Source organism: Hemibagrus wyckioides, linkage group LG27, assembly GCF_019097595.1.
Source record: "Hemibagrus wyckioides isolate EC202008001 linkage group LG27, SWU_Hwy_1.0, whole genome shotgun sequence".
In the NCBI taxonomy this organism is placed as follows: Eukaryota; Metazoa; Chordata; class Actinopteri; order Siluriformes; family Bagridae; genus Hemibagrus; species Hemibagrus wyckioides.
Window position 1 is genome coordinate 13,730,258 of NC_080736.1, and position 23,073 is coordinate 13,753,330.

Consider the following 23,073-nt stretch of genomic DNA (forward strand, 5'->3'; position numbering starts at 1 on the left):
AATAAAATAGCAACATTAATATTGCATTTGTTTTTGAGTAACAAACAAGACTCTGTCTTATAGCCACATTAATCATTCTAATCCCAACATTCATGGACAACTTACATCCAGTGGGATGATGCATACACAGTTTTGTGAAAGATAGATAGATAGATAGATAGATAGATAGATAGATAGATAGATCTTCTAGTTTTATATACACTGATCAAGCATAACATTATAACCACTGACAGGTGAAGTGAATAACACTTATTATCTCAATCCAATCGAGCATCTGTGGGATGGATGGATGGATGGATGAACTTTATTGTCATTGCAAAGTACAGGTACATAGCAACAAAATGCTGTTTAGCATCTACCAGAAGTGCAAATAGTAGAAATTGTACAAATGAACAAGTGCAGATAAATATGTAAATATGTACATCGATAAATAAATAAGGCTATGTCAGAGTGTGTATATAAAAGTATGTGCAGGTAGTATTTACAGCAGATAGTGACAGGTGTAATTATAATTGTGCTAAAAATGTGTGCATTATGTACAATGTATGTACAACAGTAACAGATAATATACAGATAGTATATGGTATGTATAAATAAAGTATATATAAATGTATATAAATAGAAAGACAGATAGATAAAAAAAACTAGGTGAAATGAAATAGCCTTTATTTGTCACATATACATTACAGCACAGTGAAATTCCTTCTTCGCATATCCCATCCTTGGAGGTTGGGGTCAGAGCGCAGGGTCAGCCATGATACGGTGCCCCTAGAGCTGAGAGGGTTAAGGGCCTTGCTCAAGGGCCCAACAGGGGCAACTTGGCGGTGCTGGGGCTTGAACCCCTGATCTTCCGGGCAACGACCCAAAGCCTTAACCGCTTGAGCCACCACTGCCCCTGTGTATCTATGAAATGGACAATATGTACAATTAATTATATTACACAGTGAGAAAATATTATATTATACCAGAGTGTACAGCAGAATGTATACCAGTGAAAAATATTATATTAACAGAATGTACAGGGTGGAGCAGAACTGTAAAGTGTCCTAGCGGTGTAGTGTAGAGTTCAGTAGATTTATGGTTGAGGGAAAAAAACTGGCCCTAAACCTGCTGGTTCTGGTGAGGATGACCTGTATCTCCTCCTGGATGGAAGGAGGTTGAACAGTTTATGACTCGGGTGGAAGGAGTCCTTGATGATTTTGTGTGCTCTGCACAGACATCTACTGTAGTGAAGAGACTCAATGGCAGGTAGTTGGGTGCCGATGATGCGTTGGGCGGTTTTCACAACCCTTTGCAGTGATTTCTTTTCACACACCGTGGAGTTGCCATGTCACACTTTGATGGAGCTCGTCAAGATGCTCTCAGTGATGCAGCGGTAAAAGTTGGTCAGGATCTTGGGGGATAGGTGAACTTTCTTCAGTCTCCTTAGAAAGTAAAGACGCTGTTGCGCCTTCCAAACCAGAGTTGAGGTGTTCAGATGCCAGGACAGATCCTCAGAGATGTGGACACCCAGGAACTTAAAGCTGGAGACACGCTCTACTTCAGACCCGTTGATGTAAATAGGGGAGTGTCTGCTGCTGTTAGATTTCCGGAAGGCCATGATGAGCTCTTTGGTCTTTGTGGCATTGAGGGTGAGGTTGTTCATGGAACACCATGCTGACAGGCTTTGGATCTCCTCCCTGTAGGCTGATTCATCGTTGTTGCTGATTCGGCCAACAACTGTGGTATCGTGCATACTTGATGAAGACGTTGGAGTTATGTTGCAGAACACAGTCATGGGTGAACAGAGAGTAGAGCAGTGGGCTCAGCACACAGCCTTGTGGAACACTGGTATTCAGGATGAGGGTTGAGGATAAGTGATTACCCAACCTTACAGACTGAGGCTGATTTGTTAAAAAGTCCATAATCCAGCTGCATATGGATGTGCAGATACCCAGGTCACTGAGCTTAGTGATCCGTTTACTAGGGACAACTGTATTAAAAGCAGAGCTGAAGTCAATGAACAACATCCGAATGTAATGTATGTATTGTTATTGTCCAAGTGGGAGAGAGCAAGATGAAGAGCAGTGGAAATAGCATCCTCTGTCGACCTATTTGGGCGATAGGCAAACTGATGTGGGTCCAGTGTAGGTGGGAGACATGCTATGAGGTGACTTAGAACCAGCTTCTCAAAGCACTTCATAACAATGGAAGTGAGTGCAACAGGGTGGAAATCATTCAGACACTTCACAGAAGAATGCTTGGGCGCTGGTATGATGGTTGTAGTCTTCAGACATGTTGGAACAGTGGCCTGGGCCAGTGACAGGTTGAAAATGTCAGTGAAGACTTGCGCCAGTTGGTCAGCACAACTCCTGAGCACATGTCCAGGTATGCCATCAGGGCCAGCTGACTTACGTGGATCTACTCTGCTCAGTGCTGAGTGTACCTCTGTTGTGTAGAGTGATATTGGAGGATCAGCCTCCTGAATCATCATTCCTGGTGTGTCTGATGTCCTGGTCAAAGCGAGCAAAGAAGTGGTTGAGCTCGTCTGGGAGGAAGGCATTGCTGGTAGGTAGAGACTGTATTGTTGGTTTGTGGTCAGTGATGGTCTGGATGCCTTTCCACATGCATCTGGGGTTAATGTGCATGCCTGGCTTTCCTAATGCCCTTTTTCAGGTTGGCCCTGGCTCTGCTGTAGTCCTCTGCATTGCCGGATTTAAAAGCAGCATCTCTTGCTTTCAGCAAGATGTATTATGCAGATGGCCATTATGTTATGGCTGATCAATGTATATAAAAGGTATTTTCTTACCATTATAATGTATTTATGACAAAATGTACAGTGTAACGCCTTTCACCAGCTTACTCCAGGGCTGGCCCATGAGCATCAGCTGCAGATGGATAACAGATGGGTTATACCAGCAGGTATTGGGTGTATGTAATGGCAAATTTACTTGGGTGGTTTATTTGTCCTTTTTGGAGTCCATGGACCTGGGAGGATGAGCTGCCCTGAAAACCTGAATGTTTTTGTATATTTGCATGTCCATTAGTGAGAAAATGCTGAAAATTAATAAAAAATAAAAGATAAATAAAAGCTATGTAAAAAATTAAAAGCTTTGTAAAAAAAATTGCCTGCTCTCAGAAAATCATCCAGTGGACTCATTCTTACCACTGACATTAAGTCTCTCACCCGCTTCTAGCTGATTAAATAACTGCAAATATTAGGTAGGCATATAAGTATTCCATTCTCATCTCCTGAGCAGCTGCATCACTGCCTGGTTTGGAAATTGTCTCGGATCGTAAGACCCTACAGTGGATATTGAGGACAGCTAAGAAGATCATTGGAGTCTCTCTCCCCTCTATCACTAACATTTACAACATACGCTGCATCCACAAAGCCAACAGCATTGTGGATGATCCCACACACCCTCGCCACTCACCTGCCGTCTGGAAAGAGGAACCGAAGCATTCGGGCCCTCACAACCAGACTGTGTAACCATTTCTTCCCTCAAGCCATCAGGCTCTTCAAGAACTGAACTGTACTAAACTCTCTCTCTCTCACACACAAAAAAATAGATTTACTGGTTAATGGTTAAAATCTAATGGTTAAGGACAGTGTACACTGTGTACAAAGTGCAGGCCTGGACTCTAGCAAGACTAGCTGTGGCAGCATAACTAAAAAAGGGAAATCCAGAAGATGGCTCACATGGATATAAGGGGTTCCTCAATCAGTAAATGTGTGAGAATGGTAGGGGGCAACAGCATCCAAAAAAAACCCTAAAACATGTTCACCAAAACACTCTATGCACATTAACGCTCCAGATCTGCTTCTCCAGAAAACTATTTTAAAAAAAAGCTTAACTAAACAAATGTGTTAGACTTCTAGATGTCTAAGTCCCAAACCCCTGCTGTAGCCTGTATTACTTGCGGTACTAATAAATAGCCTGCACCTTTTGATTGAAGTAAGTCTGGCAGGTCATTTAAAAAAAGTGGCCATAAGACCATTCAGTGCTTTATAGGTCAATAGTAGTATTTTATAATCAATGCAGAACTTGACTGGGAGCTAATGCAGTGTGGATGAACTACAAGTGACATGTTCAAGTTAGTTAGGACTCAGCAGCTAACTGGAGCTTGTTTATGCTCCTGCTGAAAAGTACAATCTTACAGTCTCCAACATCTTACATCTCTGTAATCAGAAAGCTTATAGTCTGTCCGCATTACTCATGCGTGACCTTCCGACATGATTACGTAGTACGTAGCATCGCGGACACGCATCCCAGAGCTAGTGCTAGACAAGCTTTTATTTATTTATTTATTATTTATTTATTTATTTTTATTTATAAGAAAATGACGGATTGTTTCGCTAGATAAGACCCTCCTTCCTTAGCTGGGATCATTTAGAGCCCTTTGAAGCTGCATTTAAACTGCATTTTGGAAGTTCAAACTCGGGGGGTACAAAAGAATTAGACTATATAGAGAAAAATCCTGAAATGTTTTCCTCAAAAAATATATTTTTTTTATTTATTTATGAAAGAAAGAAAGAAAGAAAGACATGAACATCTTGGATGACAAGGGGGTGAGTAAATTATTTGTACATTTTTGTTCTGGAAGTGAACTTCTTTAATTCACCTAACAGAGGCCTAACAATGATGGTCTTGACTGTATGATGGTGTACTCAGCTACAGGAATTTGCACTGGGAGAAAAGGTCTAGGTTCAACCACCATTCTCCAGTTAAAAGAAAGATCAATTATGGTTGATGACAAAACTGTGAGTATTACTGAGTATTGTGAGGTTAGACTTTGTGAATCCATTTGTACCTTCTCTGGGTTAGATTTGTCTTACACAAAGTATGGGCAAACTGAGTATTTATTGATTTAGATTCATGGGTATTTGGGGAAAAATATCATTCAAAAAAGCTCTCATTAAGAAAACATTTTCTCATAGTTTTTCCACCCTGTCCACTGCTCTTGCATCTATTTGGCTCCTCTTGTTGCTGCACTATGTTTTGAAATATATGCAGTGTCATACATATAAATATAATTTCCCTCTGCTCATCTATCTACCCATCATCCACAAAGAATTTATGATCAAATGATTGTTTGATTAAAACAAATAACACAAGGCATAACAACAGTCCAAATCAATGCACAATGTAACTGATTCAAACTTAAACAAATAATTTCTTGTGTAATTCTAACATGCCACTGTGGTACAAGTGAGGTAAAACTTCTAAACTGTTATACTGATTTCTACATTTGTATACAGTAGCTGAGTTGCAATGAATTAACTAACTAGCTATAAAACATGTGGAATGTCATTAGCTAGAATAAATAACATTACCCTAACCTCTCTGACTACATATTTAATTTTTTTAAAGGTCTCTCTGACCAGCAATGCAAAATGGTCTACCTCTGCTCTCCTAGTCAAACCCGCAGTAATCCAGCGCTGTACTGCTAGCCAATAGTTGGCCTTTACCAACTTGTGCAAGGAGGGGGCTTTTAGTATTTTATTTGAATGACAAACTTGCAATCGATTTGAAACAACAAGTGTTACAAAATAATTACTTCGACATACGTTTCAGTTCATCACGGTCATGGAATAAATACGGGGAGGTTACCTCCACCCCGAAACCACGCCCCTCTATAGCATACCAGGGGATTTGCTTTTAGGAAGTGAATCTATAGTAATGGTGGGATTTCTGGATCTTTTCAGAGTCAAATCATTTAGCTCAGTTTCCAAATAGGACTTAGAAATGGCTCAGTCGAATCTCGTAATAATTAAACACAAGCTCCTGGCAATGTCTAAGCCCGTTTTATAACATTTGCATGCAGCCGATTGCCTACAGTGTGATTTGTGCGTTTTTAGTGATTCGGGCAAAGTTCAGTGTCCTACCTTTTCATATTTTCTAAGTCCTTTACTTCCGTAGTTTTTTGTACAGCTTTTTGTATTACTATCGCCTCAAGGTTCTTGAAATAGAAAAGGCTGACATATAGATTCGATTGATTGCTTTCATTTTTGACTGAGACAGCTTGTGAAAAAAACTGAATCAGATTACGACTGAGACAACAGTAATTTACTACAAAATAGTCATGGATCCACCAGCAGCTGAAAAAGTGAAGAAGGTTTTATATGTGACATACGTGATGGCTACTTTGGACGTAACGTGGCTCTTCCTCCAGTTTTCAATAACACCAGTAAGTGTCCATAAATTAACACGGATTATTAAATGATCTGCACATAATTAAATGTATGCGATTATTGTACACAGTAAATCTGTCTTATTTCTGTTGTTGTTTTTATAACTTTGTGTTATCTTTGTTCAGTGCTGAAATTGTAACTGAATTATATTTATGGTGAAGTTATTATTTAGTACGTGTGGAATATGCTGCATTTGTTCCGATAGTTCCGTGTGCGTTTGTGCGTCACGTGACACATCCGGAACTGTCTGACTCATTTCTCACGTCCGCTCTTGTAGCTCAGTCCACAGGTTTGTGTTGTCTGCTCTAGCAAATCAGACAGCAAGCCACCTTTTCTCTAAAGTCCACATTACTCTGGCCAATTAAGAAAATATATGCTTAACCAATCAACAGTCGCCAGGGAGGGAAGCGCCGCTATGTATATATTTATATTAGCATTCATATGTAAAATGCTACAGTAATAATCAGATAATATTGATTTTACACTTTGTCCATGTAAGAGTAGTGATAATCATGTTTGACTATTATCCTATTATTTGCTAGCTGACATTTACCAGTCCAATGTTAACTGAAGTTATATAAGTAGCTAATGTAAGGTAGCAATGTATAAAATTTACAAATATGTTGGTCAGCAGCAAAGAACAATTACATTCTGCAGCATGAGACACACACACATTTTTATACTGCTCAAAAAATACTCTTTATACTCTTTTTAATCAGAGTATAGCATCAAGTCAGTTAAACTCCTGGGATCTTGATCTGGTCAGTTAATCAGTTTCAGCTGCTTTGGTGTTTTAAAAATTACAGGTGCACTAGATGGGCAACAATGAGACGACCCCAAAACAGGAATGGTTTTACAGGTGGAGGCCACTGACATTTTTTCCATACTTCTTTTCCCTACTTTTTTCCCCTAATCTTTTCTGACTGATTTTCACTAGTTTTGCATTTGGCTCAGAGTCAGTGTCACTACTGGTAGCATGAGGCGATACCTGGACCCTACAGAGGTTGCACAGGCAGTCCAACTCCTCTAGGATGGCACATCAATATGTGCCATTGCCAGAATGTTTGCTGTGTCTCCCAGCACAGTCTCAAGAGCATGGAGGAGATTCCAGGAGACAGGCAGTTACACTGGGAGAACTGGACAGGGCCGTAGAAGGTCCTTAACCCATAAGCAGGACCGGTATCTGCTCCTTGTGCAAGGAGGAACAGGATGAGCACTGCCAGAGCCTAACAAAATGACCTCCAGAAGGCCATTGGTGTGAATCAGAAACAGACTTCTTAAGGGTGGCCTGAGGGCCCAACATTCTCTAGTGGGTCCTATGCTCACTGCCTGGCACCGTGGAGCTCAATTGGCTTTTGCCATTGAACACCAGTGTTGACAGGTCCGCCACTGGCACCCTGTGCTTTTAACAGATGAGAGCAAGCTCACCCTAAGCACATGTGACAGACGTGAAAGGGTCATACACTATATTGCCAAAGGTATTCGCTCACCTGCCTTGACTCGCATATGAACTTAAGTGACATCCCATTCCTAATCCATAGGGTTCAATATGATGTCGGTCCACCCTTTGCAGCTATAACAGCTTCAACTCTTCTGGGAAGGCTGTCCACAAGGTTTAGGAGTGTGTTTATGGGAATTTTTGACCATTCTTCCAGAAGCGCATTTGTGAGGTCACACACTGATGTTGGACAAGAAAGCCTGGCTCTCAGTCTCCGCTCTAATTCATCCCAAAGGTGTTCTATCGGGTTGAGGTCAGGACTCTGTGCAGGCCAGTCAAGTTCATCCACACCAGACTCCGTCATCCATGTCTTTATGGACCTTGCTTTGTGCACTGGTGCACAGTCATGTTGGAAGAGGAAGGGGCCAGCTCCAAACTGTTCCCACAAAGTTGGGAGCATGGAATTGTCCAAAATGTCTTGGTATGCTGAAGCATTCAGAGTTCCTTTCACTGGAACTAAGGGGCCAAGCCCAGCTCCTGAAAAACAACCCCACACCATAATCCCCCCTCCACCAAACTTTACACTTGGCACAATGCAGTCAGACATGTACCGTTCTCCTGGCAACCGCCAAACCCAGACTCGTCCATCACATTGCCAGATGGAGAAGCGCGATTCGTCACTCCAGAGAACGCGTCTCCACTGCTCTAGAGTCCAGTGGCGGCGTGCTTTACACCACTGCATCCGACGCTTTGCATTGCACTTGGTGATGTATGGCTTGGATGCAGCTGCTCGGCCATGGAAACCCATTCCATGAAGCTCTCTGCGCACTGTTCTTGAGCTAATCTGAAGGCCACATGAAGTTTGGTGGTCTGTAGCGATTGACTCTGCAGAAAGTTGGCGACCTCTTCGCACTATGCGCCTCAGCATCCGCTGACCCCACTCCGTCAGTTTACGTGGCCTACCACTTTGTGGCTGAGTTGCTGTTGTTCCCAAACACTTCCACGTTCTTATAATACAGCTGACAGTTGACTGTGGAATATTTAGGAGCGAGGAAATTTCACGACTGGATTTGTTGCACAGGTGGCATCCTATCACAGTTCCACGCTGGAATTCACTGAGCTCCTGAGAGTGACCCATTCTTTCACAAATGTTTGTAAAAACAGTCTGCATGCCTAGGTGCTTGATTTTATACACCTGTGGCCATGGAAGTGATTGGAACACCTGATTCTGATTATTTGGATGGGTGAGCGAATACTTTTGGCAATATAGTGTATGTATGTATGTAAATTCAAATTTTATTTATCTTGTTTTATTTTATACCGATCAGCCATAAAATTATGACCAGCTGTCTAATAGTTGAGTTGGTCCCCCTTTTGCTGCCAAAACAGCCCTGACTCATCAAGGCTTGGACTCCACTAGATCCCTGAAGGTGTGCTGTGGTATCTGGCACCAAGATGTTAGCAGCAGATCCTTTAAGTCCTGTAAGTTGCTAGGTGTGGCCACCATGGATCAGACTGTGTGAATGTAATCAGATTGTTTGGCCAGCACATCCCACACATGCTCGATTGGATTGAGATCTGGGGAATTTCAAGGCCAAGTCAACACCTCAAACTCACTGTTGTGCTCATCAAACCATTTCTGAACCATTTTTGCTTTGTGGCATGTCACATTCTTCTGAAAGAGGCCACAGCCATCAGGGAATACCGTTTCCATAAAAGGGTCCACATGGTCTACAACAATGCTTAGGTAGGTGGTACATGTCAAAGTAACATCCACATGGGTGGCAGGACCCAAGGTTTCCCACTAGAACATTGCCCAAAGCATGAGACTACCTCCACTGGCTTGCCTTACTTCCATAGAACATCCTGGTGACATGTCTTCCCCAGGTAAGCGACAACACACACCCAGCCATCCACGTGATGTAAAAGAAAACGTGATTCATCAGACCAGGCCACCTTCTTCCATTGCTCCGAGGTCTAGTTCTGATGCTTACATGCCCATTGTTGGTGCTTTGGTGGTGTACAGGGATCAGCCTGGGCACCTTGACTGGTCTGTGGCTATGCAGCCCCATACACAACAAACTGCGATGCAGTTTATTTTAAGTTGCAGAAAAAGAGAGCTAATCTCTGGTGCTTCTCTCCTTCTGTTGATGGTGTTCATTTAGCTAACATTACTAAGCTACTTCAAATGTTCACTAAGGCTCACTAAAGGCAAATTGCTATGGAATTTAGCTCCTGTTGTCTGTTGGTTTATCCCTTCTTTATGTTTACTCAGGTTGGTTTGCAATAATAATATTAGTATTATTCCTGAAAAGAATTTGTGGTGATATTTTGCCTGTGCTAACCAGTTGTCTTTAAACTCATGTCCAAAAGCAATCATCATACATCTGTCATCAGTAAAGTGATTCTGAATAACCCCAAATAAAGATCAGCTGTTTCTGTAGGATTTTTTGACATCTTGATCTTATTGCTGAAGCCACAGTCCATAAAGAAAGTACTTTATCTCATTGTCAAAAGCTATCAATCAGGACAGGGGTACACACAAATTTTCAGAACATTGGAGATGTCAGGGATCTATATAGCAAATGCATTAAAAACCGCCACACTGTTGCATTCTTTTGTGTGCGTCTGTGTGAGTGAGTGATACTCTTCCTGGCTCGTACTGCAGCTTTTTTTAGTTGTTTGTTTTTGTGGGTTTCTGTATTCAGTCTCCTCTTCAGGAGGTGGAATGCATGCTCAATTGGGTTAAAGTCTGATGAAAACTTTCCACTTCTTTTTCTCCTGATAAAGTCCTTTGCTGTGTTGGAAGTGTATTGTGGTACACAAGCCTATGTGTAACAATAAAATATGCCCCACTGTATTACATACTTTATCTAGTGTATCCACAGTGTTCTATTATTGACAGTATCCTGGTTTAATTTTATTTTCTGCTGTAGACTACACTTTAAAATTTGATGCATTGTTTCATTAGAGACATTTTTTTAGATTTTTCTCTTTTTACTCTTTTTTTCAGATTTTCCCCATTATTTTTTGTAGAGGGAATTTCTCCTGTTTTCTCCCTAATTTTGGTTGCTTGTCAGTTTTCACCCAATAGCTAGCAGTTCTCTACCATGCACTATACCAGGAGACCTGTGAAGCCATCTATCTGTCCATTCTACATACATGAGCTCACAAGTGCTCAAAGTTTGCTAGCTTTACTGTGACTGACAGTATGCCAGCCCTTCTACCTACAGCTGAACACTATAACCTCTAGAGATCTGGTTTTGTGTGCAATAAGCAGTTTCTGTGTACAGACAATACATCATCATGCTACTGACACTTACAATCATTCCTCGTCAGAGTCAACTAGATCAAATGTCTTACTGCTTTTGGATGTTTGGACTAATAAATTGATCTTCTGGTTCATCCTTGATAAAGTTAACGATGTATAAAGAGAAACTGTAAAATGGTTATAGTTCTGTAAATTTTATAACTCAAATCAATAATACAGCAGAGTGTAGTGTTGAGCTTTAGGAAGAGATCTGATGACTTGTTTTATAAATTGTTAAGTTGTAATTGTCATTTAATTTTGTTTTTAGAAACTTTTTTGACTTGACCTTTTTTTTTGCATATTGAAGTATTTGGCAAGAAGACTGGGGTTTGACACACTCTGGTTTGGGTACCTACAGACAGCTGTAGGAGTGATACAGCTTATGGGGGGTCCTTTGTTTGGAAGGTGAGGTGCATCATTGTATTTCCAAGTTAAAAACTGAAAGGATAAATGTCAGTGAAATACTGATGTACTGATGATACTGTAATGTGTGTTTTTTCCAGGTTTGCAGATATTTTTGGAGCACGTGCTGCACTCTCCCTGTCCTGCATAGCATCAGTCATTTATTATTTGATGCTAGCAGCAGCAGACAGTGCTTTGTTACTTTTTCTGCACAAACTACCTGCTGTGTTCATGCATGCCTTGCCAGGTCAGACTTTCTATTCTAAGTACATATATACATACATAATGTGCAGCTCATCATGCATAAAATACCTGCTGCCTTTTAGCACTCTTGATTGATTTCTAACCCAGTGTAACAATTGTGTGTCTTTGTGTGTTTTTGTTCAGGATCCCAAATGGTTGTCACAGACCTGTCTGAGAACAACAAGCGAGCAGATGCCCTGGCAAAGCTTGGCCTCTGTTTTGGTATTGGCATGATCACAGGGTCATCATTAGGAGGCACCTTGAGCACACGCTTTGGGTATTTTTAGATAAATTATACATCAACATTGCACCCATTGTCCATTGTATAAGGAACACCTGCTCATCTATACAGTTAATCAATTAGCCTATTATGTGGCAGCAGCACAATGCATAAAGTCATGCATATACAGGTTAAGAGTTAATGTTCACATGAAACATCAAAATGGGGAAAAGTGATCTTGGTGACTTTAACCATGACATGGTGGTTAGTGCCATATGAGCCGGATTGAGTACTTTAGATACTGCTTATCCCTTGGGATTTTCACACCCACTCTAGAGCTTACACTGAATGTATGAAAAACCAAAGCCTGTGAAACACTAATCTGACCATCCAGGAAGTCTATGGAATCTCAAATATTCTTTATAAACATGGCGAACAGAAAAGCATTTCAGAATGCGAAATGCTTCATAACTTGAATGGACAACAACAACAGAAGACCACATCAGGTCCCAGTCCTGTCAGCCAGTTTGTAGAATCCTGTCAGCACAGTTTCACTGATACTGCACAGTTGACTGGGAAAAGATGAGTCTTGCTTGCTTTTTTATATATTTAGTTATTTTCAATCTTCAACTGCTCGTTTTGGGTGAACCATGATAGCATTAGATTCCTTTTTTTTGTTTGACAGGAGTGGAGCCCAGTGTGGTATTCTGCTGCTGTAGCGTTCTTTGTAATGTGCATGCTCAAGATGAACTTGCTTGCATGAATTGCAGGGAATCTTGTGACTATCTGAAGAAATGCTGAAATTTACGGCTTGACACTCGGATGCAATTTGTGATCTAAGGAATGATGCATCTTGGCAGGATTCTAGTGAATTTGTCCCCAGAAAAAAAAATAAAAGTTGAGACCTTTGAATTGCACAGAATTTTTTAAGCCACATTGTGTGCTACTCTCAACCACTTTGGCAACCACTTTTGACCAGTTTGCAGGTCAAAAAAGTAATGAGAAAGGAAAGATGAACACGATATAGGGCCCAGGTGCACACAAATTCTGTTCTGCCAGTTCCATCCGCCTACCTATTTGTAAGGCTAGGTAGATTGCACTTACCCAGGATTATGTGCATGCATTTATATATTGGTCCATTTTCATGTCAATACCATTCAAATAATTCATTTTGCACTTTATTAAGCACATGCATTGCATTGCATAGCATATACAAGGAGAAAAGCAGTGGGCCTAAAACAGAACCTTGTGGAACACTGGACATAAACTTGGTATGCATAGAGAAGTCACCATTTAGATTTATGAACTGATAATGATCAGTCAAAGACCTGAGCAAGGAGAGGGCTGTTCCCTTAACACCAACAACATTTTCAAGCCTATCAAGTAGAATAGTGTGGTCAAGTAACACCAGCAAGGGGACATAACCCTGATCAGAGGCCAGTAAAAGGTTGTTTACCACTTTAACCAGTGCTGTCTCTGTGCTATGAAGAGGCCTAAATCCTGACTGATACATTTCATAAATGTTATTCCTATGTAGGTACGAGCATAACTTGTGTGCTACAGCCTTTTCTAGGATCATGGGGATAGATGCTTTCTACAGTTGTTTTAGTCCTAGTTAGTTTTGCTACAATACTAAATAAAAATGATACACTGATACTACTAAGAGAATTTTTGTACCCCAGAAGGCTTTCCTTCCTACCATGTCTCCAGTCAGGCTTGTCAGCTGAACACTAACTTGCTTTTTATGGCCTGCATAAATTTCTTAATTAATAAGATATAATAAGATTGATAAGATTGAACTTGACTGTTACAGATCATGTGTATAGACCTACTGAGTAATACTAAATAACTGTTCACCATGGAAAAGTGCCATGCATGGTTTTGCTAATACCTTTGAAATTGATGCTGTTGAAGGAGTTGAGTTTATCAACTGTTGATGAACCTCATGTAGATCATTGATTCAGTGTTGCATTTGTTTCTTAAGTATCCTTGTTTTCTGTTTGCAGCAGTCAGACCCATAGATAACAAGGAGCCAGTGATGGTTGCCACTGTTGGTTTCTGATGTGTTGTATGAACCAGTTCCTCTTCTTCATCTAGGAATTTTTCTAGCTGTTCTAAATTGTGTGTGGTATAGTGTTTGGCATGTTTCAGCTCACTAACCACAATTGTGCAGCATATTTTATTTCCTATTTACTAAGCACAGGGTTAAACATGTTTCCTATAGGCTCCCAAGTTGTCAAAATGTACATAAACTTAGTGAGTATGTACAATGCAGTTTGTTAGGAGCAAACCTGATGTGTCCTGGAGGATGATGCTAGATGGAGGTCCTGGCACCAGCTGTTGATGGCAGAGTTGAGCAGATGCCCATGAGCACCAATGGGAGATCCCAGGCCATGACATATTCTGCAATATGCCCACATTATGGTTGGTTCATCACAAGATATGTGCAACTTTGCTTCAATTCTTACAATTTTTTGTAGGACTTTCAACACAGCTGCTATAAAATGGGTCTCTCTGTCTAAATCAATAGACAAGAGCAGGCCCCACTGACTAAATGCATGGTTCCTCAGTGATACTGTGGTAGAATTGTCTGTCATTGGGTACCACTCAGTGAATGCATAGATTGCCCTCAGGAGGTATGTGTTACTGCTCAAGGATATTGGCACTTGCTCAAACCACTGCTTTGAGGTTGGACCATGGAAATATGATCCCTCTTCCTATATAAGAGCTTGTAGAACCCTGGCAGGTGGGGATGTGAAAGAAGACTTAGAAGATGGGCAATATTAACTGGCACATTTTTTCATTTTTTTCTTGCACTCTGTGTACTGGTCAGAACTGTTCTGTGAACATTACTGTATTGATTAATGGTGCATTGTACAATCTTGCATAGTCACCTATTTTGCACAAGTTTCTAGTGCCTGTGTTTTAAATGATAAAAATTTATTTTTATTTTTCGCATCAATAATTTTGCACTGCCGCTTTTGTTTGCAGGATATTTTGTAGAGAACGCTTGTGTTTCTCTAAAACAAAAGTGCTCAAGACAGCAAGTGAAGGAAACCCACTTTGGATCTTCTTATTATTCAGCCCATATTCAGTCAAGGCCGGTTATCAAGTATGGCACACATTCAACTTGTCCAGTGCATTAGCTGCAGGATGTTTAACAATTATTCCTCCATCAGAAATATTTTTACATGTGATAAAACACGTTAGCACTCTGCAGCTTTATAGCTATACATCCAGACACTAGAGAGAGTGAGCAATACTGAAAGCAACTTAGTGACTGTAGTGTCTGTAGGGGACATTGGGAACCCCCTAACTCCACTGTAAAAGCCTTCATGGAGAGGTGAATGGGTGATGATTCAGAGGTCAAAGATAAAGCTAAGGCTTGCCCACAGGAGCTCCACTTCTCTCTGCTTCACATGTCTAAAAGGTTTGCTTTCCTCAGTGAAGCACCCGCTGGGAAACCTGAAAGAGCCCTTGTTATAGGAGACTATATCTTAATGCATGTAAAATTAGCTAGGGGCTCCAGCAGCATTGGTTAGGTGTATACCAGGAGCCAGGGTGGCAGAGATAGCAGGTAATCTTAGGGTTTTAAGCAAGTTAAATAATCATTTTGATAATTCAAAAGACATTCTGGGAATGACAGTTGTGTCTATCCTAGATTTAGTTGGAGTTAATCAGAACCTAATAGGACCCACTTATAGTGGAGGTCACACTCTTGATACAATTCTAACATTAAATCTAGAAAGTATAGTCAGATTTCTACAGTCTGAAGCTATTTCAGACCAATATCTTGTCTCATTTAAAATGTCTCTTAGACACAGTACCGTGTTAAATGTATGTTTGTCTTCTACTGCAGAGATAGTAGTCTCCCAGAATTATCATTCATGATTCGATCACCATCTGATCCTATGGAGTCAATGTTTCGGTACACCCTAATGTTGCTCCAGTTGCACTTTCTGCTCCAATGAGAGAAAAAATTAGCACCCTTGTATAATGAACACACATACCTAAAAGCAGACCACTTTGATATAAGAACGTAAATGGCATCACTAAATTGGTAGTATTTCAAATAGTATGGAAGAAAAGCCTATTAATATAAAACCAGGCAATTTGATAGATAATCATGTAGATAACAATACTACTATATCTGATCAGTGCCATGGTTTAACCCCTTTTGAAAAAATTAATTTCACTGATTTCTTCTTCAAAATCATCAACTTGTGTGCTAGATCCCTTACTAGTAACAACTGAACCCCTAAAAATAATCAGCTCTTTTCTTAGTATTGGCAATGTGCCTAAACTTTTAAGGCCTTTAAACATTTATCAAATCCCAGTTGTAGCTGTATAACCTAACACTTCTTTAAACTTCTTCACAACTTAACCCTGACCTATCTGGTGTGTTCCTTGGGCTTCATGATGCTCTTTGTTCACTAATGTTCTCTAACAAACCTCTGAGGGCTTCATAAAGCAGCTATGTTTATACTGAGATTACACACAAACTCTCTTTACTAATTAGGTGGCTCCTGAAGGAAGTTAGAGCCAAAGGATTTTAGTTAGGGGCATCAGAGTAAAGGGGGGCTGAATACAAATGCACACCACACTTTTCAGATTTTTATTTGTTAAAAATTTTGAAAATCATTTATCATTTTCCTTTCACTTCAGAATTATGTGCCACTTTGTGTTGGTCTATAACATAAAATCCCAATAAAATACATGTAGGTTTGTGGTTGTAACATGGCAAAATGTGGAGATCAAGGGGTATGAATACTTTTGCAATGCACTGTAGGCCAATATCTAACCTCCCCATTATCTCCAAAATCCTAGAAAAGGTTGTAGAACAGCAGGTATGCTCATACCTGCAAAGGGATAACATTCCTGAAATCTTTCAGCCAGGATTTCAGACTCAGACATCATAACACAGAAAGTGCACTGGTTAAAGTGGTAAATGACCTGCTACTGGCCTATGATCAGGGTTTGTCGTCTTGCTGGTTTTGCTCAAAACTCATGAAGCCTTTGACACCACTGAACATAGTATTTTACTTGATAGGCTAGAAAATATGTAGTTGGTGTTAAGGGAACAGTCCTCCAGACTCGGGTCTTATTTGACTGATCTTTATCAGCTGTAGATGTAAATTGTGACTTCTCTGTGCATGTTAGGTGTTTCACAAGGTATTAGGCCCACTGCTTTTATATATGCTACCTCTTAATACCAGCATTTGTAAACGTGGTATTAGTTTCCAGTTTCATGCTGATGACACACAGTTGTATGTTTCAGAAAAGCCATATGAGGGACACCAACTTAATAAGATGTGTAAACGACTGTCTAAAGGAATGTGTAAAGGGCATTAGACAGTGGACGCTTACTATATTCCTGCTGCTTAATTCTGACAAGACAGAAGTGCTTGTACTAGGACAACATGCAGCCAAAAGTAAGCTTTCTGATTGCAGAGTAACTCTGAGTGGCCTTTCTCTTTTAGCATGTGCAGCAGTAAAATATGCTTTAGTGTGATTATTGATTCCAGTCTTTTATTTGAAGCTTATGTAGATAATATCACTAGTGTAGTATTCTTTTATTTCTGCAATATTGCTAAGATGAGAAATACAATGTCAATACATGATGGAAAAATACTAGTTCATGTTTAGTTAGGACGGTGTCCACCCCATTCAGGAAGGTGCTACTATCATAACACACAGTCACAGAACAGGCCTAGTTAATCTGTGACACTCCAAGGCCAAGGAGCAGTAGTGATATCACCTTCTTTCATCTAAGAAATATTGCTAAGATTAGAAATATAATGTCACTACATGATTCAGAAATACTTGTTTATGCTTAAGTTACCTCTAGGTTGGATTATTGTAATGCGAACACATGAACTCATCACTCCTTAGCTTATCCACACTTCATCGGCTCCCAGCCAAATTTCGCATTGATTATAAAATACTACAACTGACCTATAAAGCACTCAGTGATCTTATGCTCTAATAAACTCAAAAATTACTCTGATTTAAATGTTGTTCAAAAGCTCCTGGTTAAACAACTCCACTTGATTATGTACAGTTGTAGAAAGGATATATTTTAAATTACACTCTCTAGTGTCACCCAAATGAGGATGGGTTTCCTTTTGAGTCTGGTTCCTCTCAAGGTTTCTTTCTCATATTATCTTGGTCCTCATTTTCCTTGCCACCGTTGCCTCAGTCTTGCTCATTAGGGATGAATATAGGATTAGTCAGATTTGCCATGAAATGATGAAATTAATGCCTTGTTTTTGTTTTTCACTAAAGAGTGCCAATGACAGCCCAGGATTCAGTTAATAATGTACATAATAATGTAAATAATGTAATAATGTACATTGTCTGTTCTTAAGCCTGGTCTTCAGATGCATTTTGATGATTCAGTTTAACTCTGTAACTCTGTACTAACATGTGAGATGATTAAGGCATCTTCTCTGGAATTATGGACAGTAATGTCTGTGAGTGTGTGTGGATATGTTTTGCAGGGAGAGGTTTGCTGCATGTGTGGCTGCTGGAGGAAGTGTTATCAATCTACTGATGGTGCTGAAATTCATTCCTAAACACACAAAAAAACACACAAAGAATGACAGTAAGATATATAAATTATTTAATAACAAAATGATGTTAAACATAAGTAAATTAATTCAAAGTGTCTTGAATATAGTAGCAATTTGCAGTGTTTTCAGTTGCCTCTTCATTTATGACATTTAGTTAAGGGTCTTGCTCAAGGGCCCAGCAATGGCAGTTTAGTGGTCCTGGGACTTGAACTCACAACCTTCCATTCAGCAGTCTACTCCGCTCATACTGGAACACCATTTTATGTTTTAGCCAACATTTCCTAAGCTTTAAGCCATCTGGTCTCTGTACTGTACTTGTGTTGGAATGTAGAGCTACAAATACAGTGCCCTTTCCATACATTTTCCAACATATTAACTTATTATGTTTAGCATTTTCCATGTGCCTTTTTTATAATTTTACTGCACATACTAGGTTTTTTCAAAAGTAATAAAAGTGCATTTGCCCCAGCCTTGCTCATTAGGAATAAATATTCATTTGATTTTAAACTTTATCATTTTCCATTTATGTTTCAGTATTCCTGTAAAGCTGCTTTGAGACAATATCCATTGTTAAAAATTCTATATAAATGAATTGAATTGAAATTGAATTTAAAAAAAAAACAGTACACATTTATGTAAAAGTAACTATATATGTATGTAATTATGGTCAGAAAATGTTTGCACACAAACAAGAAGTAGGTTTATGTATGAACTAGGTATGTACAAGTATATGGACATTTTAATTCATACTTAACTTCATACAGCTGGCTCTGTGTTTAATTTTGGGGAGATTGTCAGGCTGCTGAGGTTTCCAGGTGTTGCAAAGACTTTCACTGTGAAGATAATTTCAGGACTGCCATCTGGTGAGTGAAGTTTTTAAAGCATTACATTTCTAAAATTGTGTATTTCTGTTAAGTTCTGTTAAATTCTAAGAGTGTCTTAGAGACTTGTCTTGAGTTTGTTTTCAAATACAGTACATCTTACCATCATGCATTCTTTAGTCTTGTACTTAATCAATCTCTCTCACTCTCTCTCTCTCTCTCTCTCTCACTCTTTTTCCTAAATCAGCTATTTTCAAATTTGAATATTTTTAAATATTAGACAACCATTAATTCTTAAGTGTGTTACAAAATATTTTGTATTCTGTCAGGCAAAAACAATCATGCCACTGTAAAAATCACTGAGATCACGTTTCCCCATTCTGATGGTTGACGTGAATATTACCCATAGCTGCTGGCATGTATATGCATGATTTTATGCACTGCATTGTCGCCACAAGAGGGGTTACTAAATAATTGCTTGGGTGTGTAGGTGTAGCTCTATTATGTACTAATAATGTTCAATGAATGTATTACCAAATGTCATCATTTTGTTGGTGTTTTTCAGGTGTTTTTCAGGTCATGTTCTCCATTATTGTCATGAACTTTTTCCAGCTGCAGGTAGAGCAAAATGGGTACCTCATGGCATACCTTGGTGTGGTGCAAATGGTACACATATCCATTTATTCAGGATTTCTTATTTTCCCTGATGTTTTTTTTTTAAAAGAAGTTACTTATTTTCAGTATGTACATTTGCAGTGCTACTTTGTGTTGTAGGTTATTCAGGGTGCTGTTATTGGTCGTCTCACCACAAGATATTCAGATTACTCATTACTACTGTTTTCAGTAGGCCTGAACAGCTTGGTGGGGCTTGCACAGGTACACACAACATTATGGCCTAATGCAGACAGATTACATGATTAACTCCAGAATTATTGTACCCTTCTTGTAAATTAGCCAAAATAAATATATAAAATGTATTTTTAAATGTATATAAAATTTTTAAATATATAAAATATATAACGGGGTTGAGAACACTTGTAGATGGACCACATCCTGCAGAACATTTATTTGCAGAACTTTAGGTATTTTTTAGATTCTTAGGCTCTTAGATGGAGACAGACTTAGTTTCTTAGATGGAATGGCTATTGAAAAATATTTTACATTTGGCAGACTCCCTTATCCAGAGCAACTTACATTTTATCTAATTTTATACAACTGAGCAATTGATGGGCCATGTTCAGGAGCCCAGTGGTGGAAAGTTTGTGGATCTGGGATTAGCGCTCACCTTCCAATCAGTAGGCCAATGCCTTAACCACTAAGCAAGCACATTCCCTTTTTGTGTTTCAGCAACTATTTCTGATTGTTTTGATTGTGATTAAGTTCAAATTTATAGTCACATATAGTTATATGTGGTTATATAGTTGAAAGATCAACTATAGCAGAGGCTTTCAATGAGAGATTTAGCTTTTTATACAAATTAATTTATGATGATGCCATCATCTTTTATATATTTAATAATATTTAACTGATGTTGCAACTGAACAACCATGTATTTTTGATTAAAAGCCACAACAGTTAGGGACTCATTTTGTAGTTGAATTATATGTTGACTGACAGGTGACTGTCAACCCAGATGTTTCTACCTTCATAAATATGAACAGAAAACTAAGGATCTAGGACCATTCGATTTCTATTATTCCAAACATTGTGCACAGGGCATTGTCATGCTGGAACACTGTTGTACTTGGCCTTTTACTTCCACTGAAGGGAATTTGTAAAGTTACTGCATACGTAAACATCCTATACAATTGTGTGCTTCCAATTTTGTGGCAACATTCTGTGGCTGACCCACATATGACTGTAATGGTCAGGTGTCCACAAACCATTTGTCAATGAGAGAAAAACATGGTGTTCTAACAGAAATAATTCCATAATTCCTGTATGAGCAAACAAACTACACTGTGACATAATTTGATTAAACTTATTTTTTGTGTGATTTGGCGACAAGCTGAGTGGCAAGCTCATTTTTGGACATTTCAAATAATTGCACAAAGCAGTCTGTAATTGTGTGTCTACATCACTAAGGAGTGTATCTGTACTGGCACTGCCTTAGAAACCTCATCTCACTGGCTTATCATACTTTCCATCTCTTCTTACAGGTTTTTATTATTGTACCTCATATCTTATTTTTGTATGCTTTTTCAGGCCCTAACCACTAACATCTTTCAGTTCTGCTTTGTTGTTATTCCAATGATGCTGTCAATCAGCATCTTCAATGTCATCACAGACAGCATGCTAACAAAGAGTGTCCCAGCATCTGACACAGGTAACACAAAAACACCAAACATAGAGAAAAGTTTTATACTTACAGTTGCTTTCATGTGCTAAGATTTTATACCACAGCTGCTCTTTAATTATATATTTTGTCTGTATAATGTGTATCTGATTCATGTATATATGGGTATTTTTTTTTTTTATTTTTTATATTTTTTTTAGGGACCATGCTAGGTTTGTGTGCATCTGTGCTGCCTCTGGTGCGCACAATTGGGCCAACCATTGGAGGTTTCCTTTATGAGACATATGGTGTGGCATCTTTTGGATACATTCAGTTTATTGTCAGTGCTACAACCTTTACCCTGCTGTTCATGTCAAGCACAAAGAAGAACACATCCCACAACAGATGAACCCTGTGTGTAGTTAATATGTATGCAAATTTCCTTTGCACTTCAAATGTAACTGATTTGTATTACTGTTAATGTTAAAACTTTTAATTAATCTACTAGGTATATACTATTTGGTAGGTCACTGATTTTAACTTAATATTTTATTGTATTGAAAGTTATGCGAAAAGAATACATTTTTGTTAAGCATGCAAATCAAAGTCAAAGAAGCTGTCACTTCAACCATATATAGCTGATGCAGTACACAGTGAAGTGAAACAACGTTCCTCCTAGACTAAAGGTGCTACACATAACAAAGACAAAGTACAGTGACGCAGACAAACATAGAGCTAAACATAGAGATAAAAACTAAACTATACTTATGGTGCAATTTTTAGAAACTAGACATACAACAGAAGTGCACAGGATGGCAAGACAAGACAGTGCAGACAAACATGTAGACTGACTCTGTGCAAAAGAATAGTGTTGACAGTGAGTGCAAATATGTATGAATAAAATATACTGAATCTTTTACTGCTATGTATATGGTGATATTTTTACTGACCAATTTCTACCTGTTATTTTTATTTAAGAATTTTTCCTATTAGTGATTAGGCATAGATTCTTCAACTGGACAAGTAACAATTCTTTTACCAGCCTCATTGGCATAATGCTAGATTAATCAGACCGAAGTTGCTATCAATGAATACATTGACACTGGCTCACTAGATCATGGACTAAGTATACCTTCAGTCTAAAAACTCTGGTAGAAGCCAATACATCAAAAAAATGCATAGACAATTTTTTAAAGTGCTACTTAGTTTTTTAAGACATCATTTGAAGACTGACAGTGACTCTGCAATTCAGACATATTGTGACGTTCATTCCACCATCTAGGTGGCAGAACAGAGTTTTAATGCATACCTTGTACCTTGAGAGATGGTGATACCAGTCAAGCAATGCTGGAGTATCAGACGGTGTATGCTACAGTGCTGGGTCTAATAATACACCCATAATATTAACTGCTATGTGTGTTGCAAATAGCAGTAAATTACAGCTGCTCTCTTTCTACCTATATTAGTTTTTTTTTCTACTTTTCTAACTACACATCTGTCAACTATATGGGTGCTGGAAGTCCGTGAAAATGCTTGAATTTTAATGTAGTGTTTTGAAGGCTTAAAAAGTAAGCCTTTTTTGCATTGTTTTCATAATAGTTTGCTAGTTTAGTGAAA

General features: G+C 39.0%; 1 protein-coding gene across 1 annotated transcript; it reads left to right on the forward strand.

Annotated features, from left to right (window-relative positions):
* The first annotated feature begins 5,647 nt into the window (after positions 1 to 5,647).
* slc22a18 (solute carrier family 22 member 18) lies at positions 5,648 to 22,375 on the forward strand. The gene is made up of 10 exons (XM_058381962.1): positions 5,648 to 6,171; positions 11,231 to 11,328; positions 11,427 to 11,572; positions 11,713 to 11,845; positions 18,289 to 18,392; positions 19,125 to 19,223; positions 19,747 to 19,847; positions 19,956 to 20,057; positions 21,387 to 21,507; positions 21,678 to 22,375. The coding sequence occupies exons 1-10, from the start codon at positions 6,067 to 6,069 to the stop codon at positions 21,863 to 21,865; spliced, it is 1,197 nt and encodes a 398-aa protein (XP_058237945.1). The 5' UTR covers positions 5,648 to 6,066; the 3' UTR covers positions 21,866 to 22,375.
* The last annotated feature ends 698 nt before the right edge of the window (positions 22,376 to 23,073 follow it).

Coding starts and splice junctions, on each gene's coding strand:
- slc22a18 (XM_058381962.1), top strand. CDS start 6,067: ATGGATCCACCAGCAGCTGAAAAAGTGAAGAAGGTTTTATATGTGACA. Junction 11,573..11,712: donor GTTCATGCATGCCTTGCCAG/GTCAGACTTTCT, acceptor GTTTTTGTTCAG/GATCCCAAATGGTTGTCACA. Junction 11,846..18,288: donor ACCTTGAGCACACGCTTTGG/GTATTTTTAGAT, acceptor TATGTTTTGCAG/GGAGAGGTTTGCTGCATGTG.